This window comes from Sphaerodactylus townsendi, linkage group LG10, assembly GCF_021028975.2.
Source record: "Sphaerodactylus townsendi isolate TG3544 linkage group LG10, MPM_Stown_v2.3, whole genome shotgun sequence".
NCBI classification, from domain to species: Eukaryota; Metazoa; Chordata; class Lepidosauria; order Squamata; family Sphaerodactylidae; genus Sphaerodactylus; species Sphaerodactylus townsendi.
This window is the reverse complement of record NC_059434.1, coordinates 56,499,183-56,514,741: the sequence shown is the minus strand read 5'-3', so window position 1 is coordinate 56,514,741 and position 15,559 is coordinate 56,499,183. Positions and strand designations below refer to the sequence as shown.

Genomic DNA, 15,559 nt, shown 5'->3' with positions numbered 1-15,559 from the left:
CTGTGACGCCACAACACCTCGAAGAGTTCCGAAGCTCCGCCTCTTGTTTGCCGCGGCGGCGGCCGCCTGGTTTTCCTTCCCCGCCTTCCTTCCACCCGCTCTTCTCCTCCTTTCATGCTTCCCCCACCCCGTCCCTGCCTCCTCCCACCCGCCTACCCCCGGCGCGAGGGCGCGCGCACGCGACAGCTGTGGCGGAGCTCCGCCGGCCTGCGCGAGGCCACCAAAGGCGGCCCCTTCAACTGTTCTCTCCTTCTGGTCGCAGCGCGTGAAAGCCTCGCTCGCTTCGCTTCCCTCCTCCCCCCTCCCCCGGCCACGGGGCGGCGGCGGCGGCGGTTGAACCACCCACTGAGGTGAATGAGCGACGCCGCCCCCGGAGGCCGCTGTTCGAGCACGGGGGCTGCTTCCCCACCAGCCGCGGAGGACAGCGGCCAGGCCCCCTCTCGGCATGTCCGCGGCCGTCCCGCAGCCACCGCTTCGGGGAGCCGAGAAGAGCGGGGCGGCCCGGCTGCCCGAAGAGAACCGCCAGGACCCGCTGCTGTGCCCTTCTGGCCGAGTGGGGAGCGAAGCGCCCCGCCAGAGCGGCTCCGGCGAGGGAGAGCAGCAGCAGCAGCAGCCGCAAGAAGATGACGAAGACGACGACCACCACAAGCGGCCGCGGGGGCGACACCTGGTCGACGCCCCTCCGCCCAAGGACAACCCCTGGACCCGTTGGAAGCCGCCCCCCGCCGTCAGCAGCGTATCCCCTTCCAGCGCCTCCACCGGCAGCGAGTTGGCCTTGCAGGACCCGGGTGAGGAAGGTGTGTGTGTGTGCGCGCGCGTAAGAGAGAGGAGCGAGTGAACTGTCAATCAACATTGGTAGCGCTTTGATCTGCTTAATGGGAGGGCGACGGAGGTCCATGTGCGGCTCAGGCTCAAGTTTCTTTCCCTTCGCGATTTGCTGCTGCAGCAGCATGACGGCGACCCCAGATGACTCGGCGGTGGAGCTAGGCGTGTGCTCACTTGTCGGTCCCGGCTGTGCCTGGGAGTTCCCAGGGAGCCGCCTGAGCTCTGCCTGGGTGCATGCATGCTCCGATTAGGAAAATGAGCGTGGAAGAGGTGTGGCCTTGTCTCGGAGCTGGTTTATGGGAAGGAAGGTGAGAGCCAAGCGGCTGAGAAAGGCCGGCTTTCCCTAGGTTGCGGTGTACCGCAAGAGAAAGCAGCCGGTTTTTATTTGGGAGTTCAAAGAGGTTAAGGAAAAAATGAAAATCTTAAAAGGCTTCTTTCAGTGATTGTGCTCTTCTTTTAAATCTACTGCTGCCCACCAACTATGCATAATTATAGTTAAATTATCATTAAATTATCCCTTCTACAAAATTGGGATGTAACAATAGAATTCTGACTAGGCGATTTCATATTGTGTTTATGCTCCGCGTATATCGTACAGTTTGCAGGCATACGCTCAGGAGACCCTTGTACTTGATGGTTGTCAGCCAGTTCCTTAATGTCATGCTTGGTTCCTGTGTGCCACTTTTTAAGGACCTTGGGGAGGAGTCTTAGGATGTTATCTTCAGGGTGGGGGCAGCAATTACTTTTATCCTCTAGCTATCAAGTCCTTGCAGGTAAAACCAGCAGCTGGATAAAATCCCAAATGCACCACTTTCTCCCCTAAAGTTAATACCTACCAAGTTCCGTAGATTGCCCCCATTGGGGTTTGTGTGCACTTGTGTGTGTGTAGTCTCCTTCAAGATAGCTGATTTAGTTAAAATTAAAAGGTGGTTTGAGGCTTCTGTTTACACATAATCACAATACATGTCCTACATGTATGAATAATACTGTTTCTCAAGTGGAGCACAGAGGATGGTTCTCAGTATTTCTTCTGTTTCTGTATGCCTTGTCAATAGTACATAGACAGTATAATCAGCGGCAAAGTTGTGCACGGCTTTAAAGAGTTATGAAGTAGTAGATGCAGTTGCCCATTTTTAATGAAAGCTTTTTTCAAATTGAACTATGAGGTAGTATTCAAAGTTGGTTAGGGTGCACGGAATAATATATTCAGGGAAGAAAATTAAAGAAGTATTTGTCTGGATTGACTAATCTAATACAACATCAAGCTCTGAAAGAATTCAAATTAATAGTGGTTCTATTTTTGTAGGTGAGCTAGTGAGCTTTTCAAGTTTTTAAAGCATTTCTTGTGATACTTGCCAAAAGATTAAATCACTACTTTATGCAAAACATGCTTTCACATACGAAAGGTCAGTGAAAGATATTACATTTTAATGCCTTTTAAGTCCTGTCTGTGATAAGTTCTTGAAACAAAGTTTAGACTATAAAACTGACTAATATACTAATTACTCCATTATCCATGTTTTAGTTGAAGTCTGTGTCTTGTAATCAACTTTAATAAGCATTACAGTATGTGGATAACAGTCATCGTAAATCATAAATAGTCCTAAGATGCTCTTAAAAATAATTACACATTGCATAGTATTAATCTCTAGTTCTTGTGTAACTAGCTTTTGCATGTAAAATAAGGTCCAGAACTAATTGAAGGAAGCCTATTTCTATTAAATAGATTATTTAGTCTGCATATCTGTAACTTGTGTATAGTTAGTAATTAAACATTGGAATTAATAAATACTACATTGTGCAGTTCGGTGGGTTAAATCTAGATGATTTAAATCTCCACCAAAAAGACTGCTTTAAATTGTTAGCTTAAATTGAAAATTCCCATTATTATTTAAATACTGAATAAAATGCACTGTATGGTGGTAACTTATTAGTCGTGTTATAGTGCCAACCAAAGCAGAACTACGCTCTTCAGAGGACTTTGGAGGGTGTAACTCTGCTTTGAATGGAACTACCAGTCAGATAACACAAAAATAAACAGACTACACTTGTCCTAAATGAAAATACATACTAATTGGTTGCTATAACCATAAATGTATTAAATGTATTATATATTAAAACTAAATAGAGTCTTTTAATTAGAGTATGGTTTGCAGGTAATTCACAAGGTCACCATAATTCAGGAGCAGTTTGACAGAACATGATACACACAGAGTCTTTGTACAGTCTCAGAGGATGCACTGTTTCTTAACTTTTGCTTTTTTATCATTCAGTGTTCGTTTTTAGACAACTTAAATTCTTTTACTCATATAGGATCTCTTACCACCATCTGAGATTGTAATAAATTTTTGTAGACAGGCGCTGGTTGCAGTCAACACTAGAGGGTGCTGTATGTTCCTCATTCTTATCCCTACAAAAGTACATAATTTCAAATAAGAATGGGCCGGGGGCGGGTTGCGGTGAGCAGATGAAGCAGGAGTTTGGATCCTGTGTAGATCAGAGGACAACATCTGTGGTAACTTTCACTGGCCTCTCATCAGTGGTGCTTTATGATAATCAACACAGATTACCCCCCACCTCATTTTTTTTTATTTACGGAGAAAAACAGTTCGTTATCAGTTTTAATAGGGTCATCTTTTGTTTTAAGATGTTTGCATTCTTCAGATTTTCTTGGTAAAAACAGGTTATTTTTAAATGAAAGTTTGTTTGACCTAAACTCATTTAACTTGAAAGTTTGTTGAATTTTTAAACATTATTTTTTTTAGTTTAAAAATTATTTCAAACATCGGCCTAGACCAGCCTGGACTTTAAAAGTTATAACCAACTTTTGGTTGTGGATCAATAAAGGAATCAGTAGTCTGTGAACCTCTTTTCAAACAGATATCATCATGTTTTCTGCAGTTAGTCCCAATCAGCAGTCATGCTGCTGTTTTGGGGCCTCATTCAGCCCATGACTAACTCCTGGAACCTGTCTAGAACATTGACTGTCTTATCTGAAGATGCAGAAGAAGAAACTAGAATTGGATGTACCTGTAACAGCTCATTTGCTATGCCTGGAATGCTTGTCCTACAGGCGATTTGCCCACATGTGGCCTCCTTCGTTTTGAGCATACATTACCTTCGGGGTTGATTTTTGTTTACTGACACATTTCTGCCTCAGATCTGAGAATCCTTCTGTGTCCAAAAGTTCTGTAAATATTATTTTTGTTCTCCCTTCTTATGGAAAGTGAAGGAGACCCCTATACACTAACACTTCCAAAGGTTATCTCACTCCTCCCAATTTTCCTCTACCCACCCCTCAGTAGTTCCTCTCACTCTACAAGCCACCATTTCTGGACAGTCAGAAGGTTTCAGGATGTTCCCTTAACTGGCTTTTTGTCTGTAAAATTTTCATGGTTAAAGTTTATAAACGGAACATTGAACCTGGTGAAATTGACAAGACAAGACTCATCTCTTCTCCCCAGCTGCTGCCGTCTTTCTTCCCTCCCCCGCCAAGGCTCCTGCAAGTCTTTTTGCTGTTATTGCTCAGCTTGGCAGACCTTGCCCTGGCCAATAAATCAAATCGTTTCAGCAAGCCATCAATATTTTAGCCCCCACTACCCAAAAAAAAGTGGCAGGCAATTTTTGAAAATAAAGGCGGCATGGCAACAACAAACAGGCAGGCGGACAAAATGGTTCATTCGTTCAGATAGGGAAACAAACAGAAAAAGTGCGGGGAGGGAGGTAGAATGGTGTAGACAGGAAAACCCCGCTGCCAAGCAAGGTTAGAGATTCTACTTCTTCCCAACTGTGTGGTAAGTAGTACATGTAAAAGTGGCCACTGATTTCATAGAGATGTTAAGAAGCATAGGGATGGGGTTTAGGAGACCACCCCTGTGTTGATTCCTGTAGATACCAGAAATTACAAGGAGTACTATCAAAAGCGAAAAGTCCAAAGCGAGAAATGTTCTCACCAGAAACCTCCTGGCGCTGATCTGCACCAGGAACAGATAACTTTGGGCTCAGAATCAACAAGCTCTGGTGTGCACTTTTGTCAGTCCAGAAGGGTATCTTGGATAATTGAATCAAAATCTATGAAGCAATCAAGGAGAATCAATTGGTTTTATTTCCCTTATCTCTTTCCCAGAGAAGATCATCCATATGGGAGTTTGTTTAGGTTCTAAACTTATATTGAAGTGGGTTCAGATAATCAATCAAGGAGTGTTTATTCACTTTTTGAGTAGGATTTATCCCAAGTAAAATTAACATAGCCTTTAAAATAAAATTGCAAACGTAATATGTTTATATACCACACTGTTTCATAGTTAACAGACAAAAGACAGCATTGCTTAACTAATTTTGAAACATGCTAAACAGCAAATATTTTAAGAATGCTCTTCAGATGTCTTATGCTTCATTTCTTATTTTTCTGTAACAACATTTTCTGTTTCTATTGCATCTTGTTATATTAGGTCATAAACCTTTGCCAGGGTTTGTCTCTGAAGTCATTTGCATCACATACTCTAATTTGAGGATGTTTTAAATATTGAAACAATTGTGTCAAAAATGGAACCATCAGAATTAATTGATCCCTGGAAGACATGCATGATAAAGTGCTGCTTTTGCAAGTTTCCTTTCTGAGTATGTTATTGCTATCTCTAGTTAGTTAGTTATTTATTGAAGTATTTATTTTCCCACCTTTCTGCTTTATATAGAGAGAACGTGCCCCTGCCAGCCCACCATGGCTATAAAATGGAAAAAAGATTCAAGGTGACTGGTGACCGTTTTGTCATGTGGTTCATCTATTATATTTGTTATAAAATTATGTTTTTATAACTCCTCCAATAAAGCTTTAATAGTGAAATTTGTAGGGGCTGTATATGACAATAAACCTTTCACCTTGCATTATTTTCCTGTTTGGTTTTGTAACATGTGGTTTGGTGTAGCTCTGTTTTTCTTCTCTAAGAAAACAAATTAGAAAAAATACATCACCATATGTAATATTTACAATATGTAAAACCTCTTAAAATCAGAATGTCCAAAACAACTAACCACAGCAGAAAAAAATAAGTCCAGACAAATAGTAGAATCTGGCACATGACTGGTGAATTCACAGCCTTACCTACCTCCAAATGGCTTCTGAAATCTGCTCTAATGAGTTGTCTGAAGCCAAAAGGCAAGTAGACCAGGCACGCTTTCTGGAATAGAAAATTTCACAGCATGGATGCAATGATTGAAAAACCGTATCCTGTGTGCCATAAGCCTGACCTATATCAGAACAATCACCACAAACTCTGAATAGGTTCATATGTGTATAGTGTTTTGTTACCATGGCTCAAGCAGCTATGACAGTGATGGTGAACCTTTTCGAGACCGAGTGCCCAAATTGCAACCCAAACCCCACTTATTTATTGCAAAGTGCCAACACAGCAATTTAACCTGAATACTGAGGTTTTAGTTTAAAAAAAAACAGTTGGCTCCGAGGGGTGCGTTACTCAGGAGCCAACTGTTGGTGGTAGTCGGTGGCTTTGCTTTGAAGCAACTGTGCATCTCTTCCAATGGGTGAATCACGACCCTAGGAGGGTTTACTCAGAAGCAAGCCCCACTGCCAGCAACCGAGCTTACTCCCAGGTAAAGGATTGTGCTTTTGTTCTTTGCATGAAAATCAGTGGGGTTTAACAACGCTTAACAGGGTTACCTACACTGCTTCCCCCAAACTTGGTCTTAGGTTTAATGCTAATAATTGAGCCCAGCAGCCCAGGCCAGCCTAGATGTGGGGGGGGGGGGAGGGCACTCTGTTTGCGCGTGCCCACAGAGAGGGCTCTGAGTGCCACCTCTGGCACCCGTGCCATAGGTTCGCCATCACTGAGCTATGACTATGAATTGGGCCTTTGAATCCCCCTGGAAACTGGATATTGTTCAACTGTTATAATACTGTAGTTGTATACTCTCCATGGTGAGTCCCTGCAAGGATGGCATCCTTTCCCAATAGTAGTTCTTCAAAAGCTACCTACAGTAGTTCAATCTGGATGTTACTAAGGCAAGTATAACTTTCTCCAAGTATATACTTTCCCCTCAAATGTTCAGTATAGTATCTGTTAGTTTCTTAAACAATTCCCAGCCAGCACCAGACTTTGTTTGAGAAACAGAATCACAAAAGTCACCTTCAACCTAGCCTTTAGGTGTTGCTTGAAAAACACAAGGCTGTAAAATAACTAATTGTCTTACTCAGGTCAGAGAAAGATTTTCCTAAATTGTGGATAGATTTTATTCTTTAGCCATAGCAAAAGCTCAATTGCAGTAATAAGTTTAAATTATTCTGTATGACAATATTGAAATATAATTGGCATGTACTTGCGTAGTGTAATAGTGCAAACTACGGTATGAGAAATGGAGTTTTTTTTATTCTTTTCATATTAATAATTACATAAAATAATTCAGGATTTGGAAAAGTGCTAAATTTAGTTAGGAAATAGAGACTTTGAAAATGTATTTAGGATTGTGTGTAATTCCCTAGGGTCTGTGTGGATCCTGTTGCATATCAAACATATTTTGTGTGGGTACTTTACCTTTTAATACTTTCATAATCTGCCCCTAACCATGATTGCCCATGTGTAGTGAAACTTCCAGATGAAACTGGAAAGGACTGGAGTGAGATTGTAATGCTAGGCATGGTTTTTGGGAAATAATTTCTGTAAAAATCACTGTTACTTCCAATTAATTAATTTGATTGATTGTGCTGAAATAAACATCCCCCCTCCCCCCCCCCTCGGTAATGCTGAAAGCACAAAACAATCCAGATAAACTATATCCAGCGTTCACAGCAAAATATCCACTTGGAGTGTGGCAAATTCCAGAGGCATTTCCAGTCAAAAATGCAAGCCTTATGGCATCTTACAGACTGACAGATGTACTGTGGCACAGCAATAAAGTTTATGGCAGAATCATTTGTCTAATGCTGAACCTGGATTTTGGTGTGTGGCTCAATAAGTCCACCTGCTGAGGGGCATGTACAGACTGGCAAGACATATGTAAAAAAATTCTATAAGCCCTGACATTTATGCAAAATTTATGCAAATCAGTGGCCTTAGCAACCCTTTAAAAATGACCAGAAGATGCTTCTGCAGCTGGTAGGGAGAAAAGTGAAAAGGGAAGAGCAGCTGCTTATCCATACTTGAGCTGGGCATGCAGGGAATGAGGAAAGAGTGAGATTCTCCACCATGAGCAAGCAATGGCAGCTCTGTGGCTGAGTGGGGAGGGGACAACCATGGCAACCACTATCCTGTCACTGTATGAGCCAGGTAGGTGGAGGCTGCAGTGTTGCACGTGGGCTGGGTGGTGAGGGGGTTAACTGCTGAATAAGCAGGACAGCAATGAACATTGTGATTCCCCTTAATATGTGTGTGTGCATGGCTATATCATATTCTGCGTAGTAAAATCATTATGTGACATCACCCTATAGGTCAGTAATGACCCTGTGGTTTACATAGGGGACCTTACCTTTATATCATATTTATCATGGTGATATAAAATATTTAAGGCAGACTATAGTGTCCTGTTGAATTCTTATGAAGAAAAGTAGTGGACTTGGTTCAATGATGTGGCACATATTTTTGCACACAGAAGTTCTTATGTTCAGTCTCTGGTGACTCTAGTTGACGTACTTCAGCTGACACTAGTTAACTTCACTGATTACCTGGAGGAAAAAATACTCTGTCTCTTTAACAAAGCTTAATGGGGTGTTATTTAATTCCATGCTATGGAAAGCTTCAGCTTCTCATTTGTACATATTAAGTCTCTATTTAAGGGACAGGACACTTTCCTCTTGGTCTGCTGGCAACCTTTGGTACATAATTTCATCAGGTAAATAGCATTTTATTAAGCCTCCATTAAAGACAGGACATTTTTCTCCAAACCACCTGACAGCCCTGTATAATCTATAGCCAGGACTGAACATCTTTAGGCTTGCATACATTTATTATTGGTATTGCAAAACAGAACGCATACAAAAATTTGTTTGTCTGCACTCCTAAATTTATTGGAAAATAACCATACTTGGATCCTGTTAAGCAATGGCCAACAAACCTGTTTAATAGTTGTAGTTGCCCCTTCCCCTCTTCTGTTGTGCAGAGATGGAAGAGGGAAATCTTCATCTAATTCCAGTTAATCCAGATGGGGTCACCTGAACTAATTAGGATTAGTTTCCTCCCCAAGAACTGGGATTCTTAAGCTGCAGTTACTGGTAAGGAAACTAACCTCAGTTAGTTCAGGTATCTACATTCAGGAAGGGGCTTAATCCTAGAGCAAAGCTGGAGCCCGGGGACCGAAAGGGTCTGAGTTGGGTATGCCCCCCCCGCCCCCAGGTATGGGACTGACCACCCTCCCCCACAACTGACTGTAAACAATGGGATTTTTTGTACCCAGCTCACAAAACACCTCCCACCACCAGCAAAATATACATGGCTCTCCCACCAGAGCTCTCTTTTCCTAATTTTGTCCTCACTTTTCCAAATCCCTATGAGGTAGGTTGTTAGCCTCAGAAAACAGCTTCCCAGAGGAAACCAGTGCTGAAGTGGGAATTAACTTTTAAGCATGTAAATCTCTCACAAATCACCGCCCCCATCAGAAGTTGGAACCTTCCCCCCAAAGGGCAGGTTTGAACAAAGGTTAGGAAATCAGAGAGACAACTGTGAGTTGGCTGAAGTACCTTGGATAGCAGGCTTTCCCCATTTATCTTTGTGGATCTGATGTGGGAATTTAAATCTGCCACCTTGCAGTAAGTGCCTCTACCTATACTCTACTCATTTTAAAACAAGTGTCAAGAGTTTCCAGTGTTCTTGTTACCACCAGAGACAAAAAACCCTGTAAAATTAGAAGGGTGGGTGGGTATTTTTTTTACACTAGAAACAGTGTTTATCATTCCTCACACCAAACTCCCACCTATTATTCAGGTAACCCGAGACGGCCTGGCGCCAAAGATGCCAGGGAGCCTTCTGAGGTTCAAAGCACTTAGGGGATCATGTTCGGCCTACAACCAAAGCCCCAGGGAGTCCTGGGAGTTAGGGGAGCAAAAGCTGAAAGCTTCTGAGGCTTACAATGGATGGCCCCCCCCCCCCCCGCATGAGCCAGGGAAACCATAAGGTGGGAGACTTGATGGGGGTGGAAAAAGGCTCCCAGGGTCTTGCATACCCAGTGCTGGCTGGGCATGGGGCAGGAGGTGGGGCAGACAGGGTGGAAAACTCTTGTCTTGGGTCCCACCCTGGGCATCCATTTTCTGCCAGTGTGCCTCTGAGTTTTTCCACTTGACAGTTATGCTGAGAATAGGGACTGCTGTAACTCCACTAAAGGTCTGCTCAGGAGTTGGTCTGATGTATTTGGCTGGCTAATACATGGAAACTAATTGTTGGACTAGATGGAGATAGGTCCCCTCTTGAGAGGGCCAGAAAGAGTGGGCTCCACCACCACATGATGCAGAAGATCGAGACTCATGCTTTTGTCAAAAGCCAAAGCAGGCTGGGAGGAAGGGCTGAAAACAAATGGATGTTTGACCAATTCCCCAAATATTTTTTTTGCACTACAAATTGACTTTCTATCAGAGCGCCTATTTTGCTTTATTGGACTAAGCCTGTCCCTCTCCAAATTAAGCAAACCAGCCACTGCTCTGGAGAGGACCTGCTCCCCAACTTGCCACATTAAGGCAACAATCTGTCTAAAAACAAAACATTCAAAAGAATCATATAAGAGACCCTCCATAATTGATGTCAGAGAAAATTTATAGGTAATTTAGTGCTAAGTGTACGGCAAAGATGAATAAGATATGTACCTCTTTTCAAGCCTGGTGGCATCTAATATGGAAAAACTAAGGGTTTGATTCCCTTACTCCCTCCCACATGAGTGGTGGACCTTTATCTGATGTGAACTGGATTTGTTTTCCCCCTCACTACACATGAAGCCTGATTGGTGACCTTGAACTAGTTCTCTTTGAACTCTCTCAGCCACACCTACTTTTACGAAGGTGTCTGTTGTGGAGAAAGGAAGGGAAAGGAGGTTGCAAGCTAACAAATGCCTTCCTTTCCTCTCCTCCCACTTTCTTCCTCTCCACTCTTTCACTGCCCTTGTGGGGTGGCAGATTGGGAGCAGACAAAGGTGGGGCATCAAACTCACTCTGCAGATTACAGCCCAGCCCCCCCACAGCAAAGTTAAGAAGCCAGGCGCTCCACCCCCCCCCCCCCCCCCCATATGAAGGCTATTTACAATTGCAAACAAGATTTGAGGAATAGAAGAACAATTTGGATTAACATACATTGCCCTACAAGGAGGGTCTCCAAACAGCTAACAAACACCCCCCTTTCACTCTCCCTTGTGGGGCAGAACAAAGTGGGGCATCAAACTCACTCTGCAGGAATTGACAGCCCAGCCCCACAGCAAAGTTAAGAAGCCAGGCGCTCCATCCCCCCCACCCCTTAAGTATTAAGGCTGATTCACAATTGCAAAACAAAATTTTAGGAATAGAAAGAATACATAATTTGGATTCATACATTGCCTATAAGGAGTTTCCAGAAAAAGACAGCTAACAAACACCCTCCTTTCCTCTCCCCACAGCAAGCACCTTGTGGGAGCAGAGAAAGTGGGGCATCAAACTCACTCTGCAGATTCCAGTCCCAGCCCCACAGCAAAGAGTTAAGAAGCCAGGCTTCCATCCCCCCCCCTAATATGTAAGGCTAATCTCACAATTGCAAACAAAATTTTAGGAATAGAAGAGGAGCAGTTTGGATTCATACATTGCCTTATAGAGGAGATCTCCAAACAGCTAACAAACACCCCTCCCTTTCCTCTCCCCACAGCAAGCACCTCCTTTGTGGGGCAGAGAAAGTGGGGCATCAAACTCACTCTGCAGATTACAGCCCAGCCCCACAGCAAAAGTTAAGAAGCTAGGCTTCCATCCCCCCCCCCCCCCCTCTAATATTAAGGCTATTCTCACAAAATAGCAAAACAAAATTTTAGGAATAGAAGAACAGTTTGGAGTTCATTAACATGTTGCCTATAAGGAGTCTCCCAAACAGCTAACAAACACCCCTCCCTTCCCTCTCCCCCACAGCAAAGCACCTTGTGGGGCAGAGAAAGTGGGGCATCAAACTCACTCTGCAGATTACAGCCCAGTCCCAATAAGCAAAAGTTAAGAAGCCAGGCCCATCCCCCCCCGCCACTAATATTAAGGTTGTTCACAAAAACCAAATGCAACCTAATATTAAGGCTATTCTGAAATTTGCAAGCAAAATTTTAGGAATAGATAGAACAGTTTGGATTCAGCTACATTGCCTATAAGGAGTCTCCAAACAGCTAACAAACACCCCCCTTTCCTCTCCCCACAGCAAACACCTTGTGGGGCAGAGAAAGTGGGGATCAGAACTCAGCTCTGCAGATTACATCTCAGCCCCACAGCAACAAAAAAAGTTAAAATGAAGCCAGGCGCTCCCCACACACACCCAATCAAGGCCATTCACAATTGCAAACAAAGATTTTATGGATAGAGAAGTGCAGTTTGGATTTGCACATTACAACTTTTAAGGAGTCTCCAAACAGTTCACAAACGCAGCTCCCTCCCTCCTCTCCTCTCCTCACAACAAACTTGCCTTGTGGGGCATGGGATTGCCTTCCTAGCCTAGGTGCCTATGGACTTCTCACTAGTGCTGAAACAGGTGCCCGTCTGCTGGGGAGAAGGCTTGAAGAGCAACATCAAGGACTTCTTACTGGAGAATAAGGCACTGCACTCTGGGCGCAGAGGGAGGAAGAGGGCCAGGAGCTCTCCAGCAGTCCTCCTCCCCTCTGGAGGCACAATGAGTATTTCTCCCCCGCCCTCACCCAGGACACTCCTCAGGACCACCGTGAGCAGTGGGGCCGGAGCAGCAGTGGCGATAGGAGCAGCAGTGGTGTAGGAGGCTAAGAAGCTTGTGTATCTAATCTGGAGGAACCGGGTTTGATTCCCAGCTCTGCCGCTTGAGCTGTGGAGGCTTATCTGGAGAATTCAGATTAGCCTGTACACTCCCACACACGCCAGCTGGGTGACCTTGGGCTAGTCACAGCTTCTCAGAGCTCTCTCAGCCCCACCTACCTCACAGGGTGTTTGTTGTGAGGGGGGAAGGGCAAGGAGATTGTCAGCCCCTTTGAGTCTCCTGCAGGAGAGAAAGGGGGGATAGAAATCCAAACTCTTCTTCTTCTCTTCTTCTTCTTCCTTAATTTTTTCAGCAGCCGCTTCCTGAATGCCGGGCTTGCTTGGGCTTCCAAAATCAGTCTGCGTGAGGGGATGTTTTGGCGCCCCCCACGTGACTGCAATGGATGCGCCCGGGGACAAGGGGTACCCCTTGTCCCTAGGCAAGTCCGCCAGTGTCTACATTCATATAGCATTACTGCTGTTGAAGAGATCTGTTTTCCAATTTAAACATCAGGCAGAGGGAGGAGAATGTTGTGCTTGAACAGTGGTGGTGGTAAGACTGGAATGTGGGGCAGAACACTCACAGTTCTATTATGGGCAGCTGAGGTGAACTGTGCATCCTGAACTGGAGTAAAGTTCAGTAAGAGTTACAAGAACTAGAGAGTTGGCTGGGTGAGACTTCTTATTTGCAGACAGTGTGTGAGGAAAGATGGTAGGGGTGAGAAGTACAGAGAGGATCTGTGAGGTTGCACTGGCCCCTGCATCCATGGCAGAGGAGAGGGCTTGGTAGCTTCTGCAATTTTCTACAGCTTAGGAAGGGGTGGCCAGGTGGGAGCATGGAGGAGAAGCCTTCCTGCTTTTGTGTTGTTTCTCTCGTTTCATGTGCCTGTGAATGTTGGGTTTTCTTGGTTGTGTATAAACGTATTCATACACTTGTTCTAGAATAACCCTGCTGAGTATGGGAACACTTGTTTCTGAGTAAATATGCTTATGATCAGGATTTTATCTGTGAAGCTAGTGTGGTGAGATAAGACAAAGTTGTTGGCTGTGTATTCCTGTCTTTTGCAGTAAGCAGTGATGTAGAGTTTCCATGAAAAAAAATCTGAATTGGAAAGTGTAAACATTCAGAACTTGTGGAACTGTGTGGAAATTTATTTTTATTAGAATAATACCTGCCATAATTTAGAGACCTTGTAGTGCCCTTACATTTTTAAAATTTTGGTAAGCCATGGAAATGGTTGGCCAGTAATCAGTTTCAGCAGAATTTAACTCCTTCCATGGAGGTCACCAGGATTACGTCAGTTTCACTGTAACTCTTCAGTACAGGTTAGTTGTAATAATTGTATTGGTTATTACAATATGCCTTCCACCACATTAGGAGAGTGAGAATTTTAACTTCAGCTGTGCTGGTCACCAATCGAATGACTTAATAATTTGTTTTTTAGTCAGGTTAATACATACATTTGTGGCTTTATCACTTATGAAAAAACTGAGGCTTATTATTATTATTATTATTATTATTTATTATATTTATAAACCGCCCTCCACCGAAGGGCTCAGGGCGGTGAACAGACAAATAGCTAGAGCACAATAAAATCAGTAATCATTAAATAACGGCTCTATACATTTTAAAAAAATCAACCCCGTTTAAAATGCAAGCCGTTCCAACATCAGGTAGAAGCAATGGCGTGGCCCTTACTAATAGATCCCTAAAAAAAGGGGGAGGGGAAGAAGAGAAGAGGGACAGCAGGGGGGGGGTCCACGGAGATGTTAAAAGTGGGGGGGCCATCAACGACCAGCCTCACCAAAGGCCGTGGAACAAACTCTCTCATTTGCAGGGCCCTATGGAGAATCATTAAGATCCATGGAGAGGCCTGGCGTAGGCTGGAAGTAGAGTGTTCCCACAGGCAGGGGCCAGAGCTTTAGCGGCTCTGGCCCGGGTAGACGGCTAGCTGCATCATTGAGGGGCCAGGGATCACCAGTAGAGTTGGCCTCTGCTTTCGGAACGCAGTGGCTCGATTTGGGACATATGGGGCAAGACGTCCCGCAAATTACGGAGGTTCCAGCTGCCGCGCAAGGTACCTTTTGGGAAGGGTCAATACTCAGCACCTTTTGAAGATGATTCGGAATTCAACCGGTAACCAGTGCAGGCGGCGCAACACAGGTGAAAATGTGATTCTCCTGTATGGCGGCACTCCTCCTGTGCGATAGGCGTACCGGTGCATTCTGGACCAGTTTTTGTGCAGAATCAATCGCAAGGGAAGGCTCATAAATAGAAAGCGAAGGTGCAACCAGTCTAGTCTGGAGGTTGACCGTTGCATGGATCACAGTAGCCAGATCCGCCTTTGGGAGAGAGAAGGGGCCAGCCGCCGGGCCTGCCGAAGATGAAAAAACGCAACCCGAGTTACATGGGCCAATTTGGGTCTCCAATTTGAAAGAGACGAATCCAGGTGGACCCCCCAGGCTACGGACGGAGGAGGCCGGTGCCAATGTAGCCCCCTCCCACACCGGCGGCTGGAAATCCCCAACCCCTCCCCCCTGGCCCAGCCAGAGGATCTCCGTCTTCGATGGATTCAGTTTTAACCTGCTCTGCTTCAACCAACCAGCGACCGCCTCCAAACATTCTGGAGAGCTACAGGGGCGATTACCGCTCCCCCCTCCATCAACAGAATGAGCTGAGTGTCATCAGCATATTGATGACAGGTCAGCCCAAAGCTCCGTACCAACTGAGCAAGGGGTCGCATATAGATGTTAAATAACATCCTTGGTGTCTTAATGCAACTTCTGTTGAAATTGGTATTGCTCTCAGTTACCATAATTAAA

General features: G+C 44.5%; 1 protein-coding gene across 4 annotated transcripts in view; it reads left to right on the top strand.

Annotated features, from left to right (window-relative positions):
• The first annotated feature begins 133 nt into the window (after positions 1-133).
• The window catches only part of LARP1B (La ribonucleoprotein 1B), a 46,265-nt gene continuing 30,839 nt past the window's right edge, over positions 134-15,559 (top strand). For 2 of the 4 annotated variants that reach the window (XM_048509340.1, XM_048509339.1), the window contains exon 1: positions 136-797. In XM_048509340.1, coding sequence (XP_048365297.1) covers positions 446-797 — 352 coding nt within the window. In that variant the 5' untranslated portion in view covers positions 136-445. Of the gene's footprint in view, positions 798-15,559 lie in introns of all 4 variants that reach the window. The other 2 variants (XM_048509342.1, XM_048509341.1) reach the window with 2 other exon arrangements.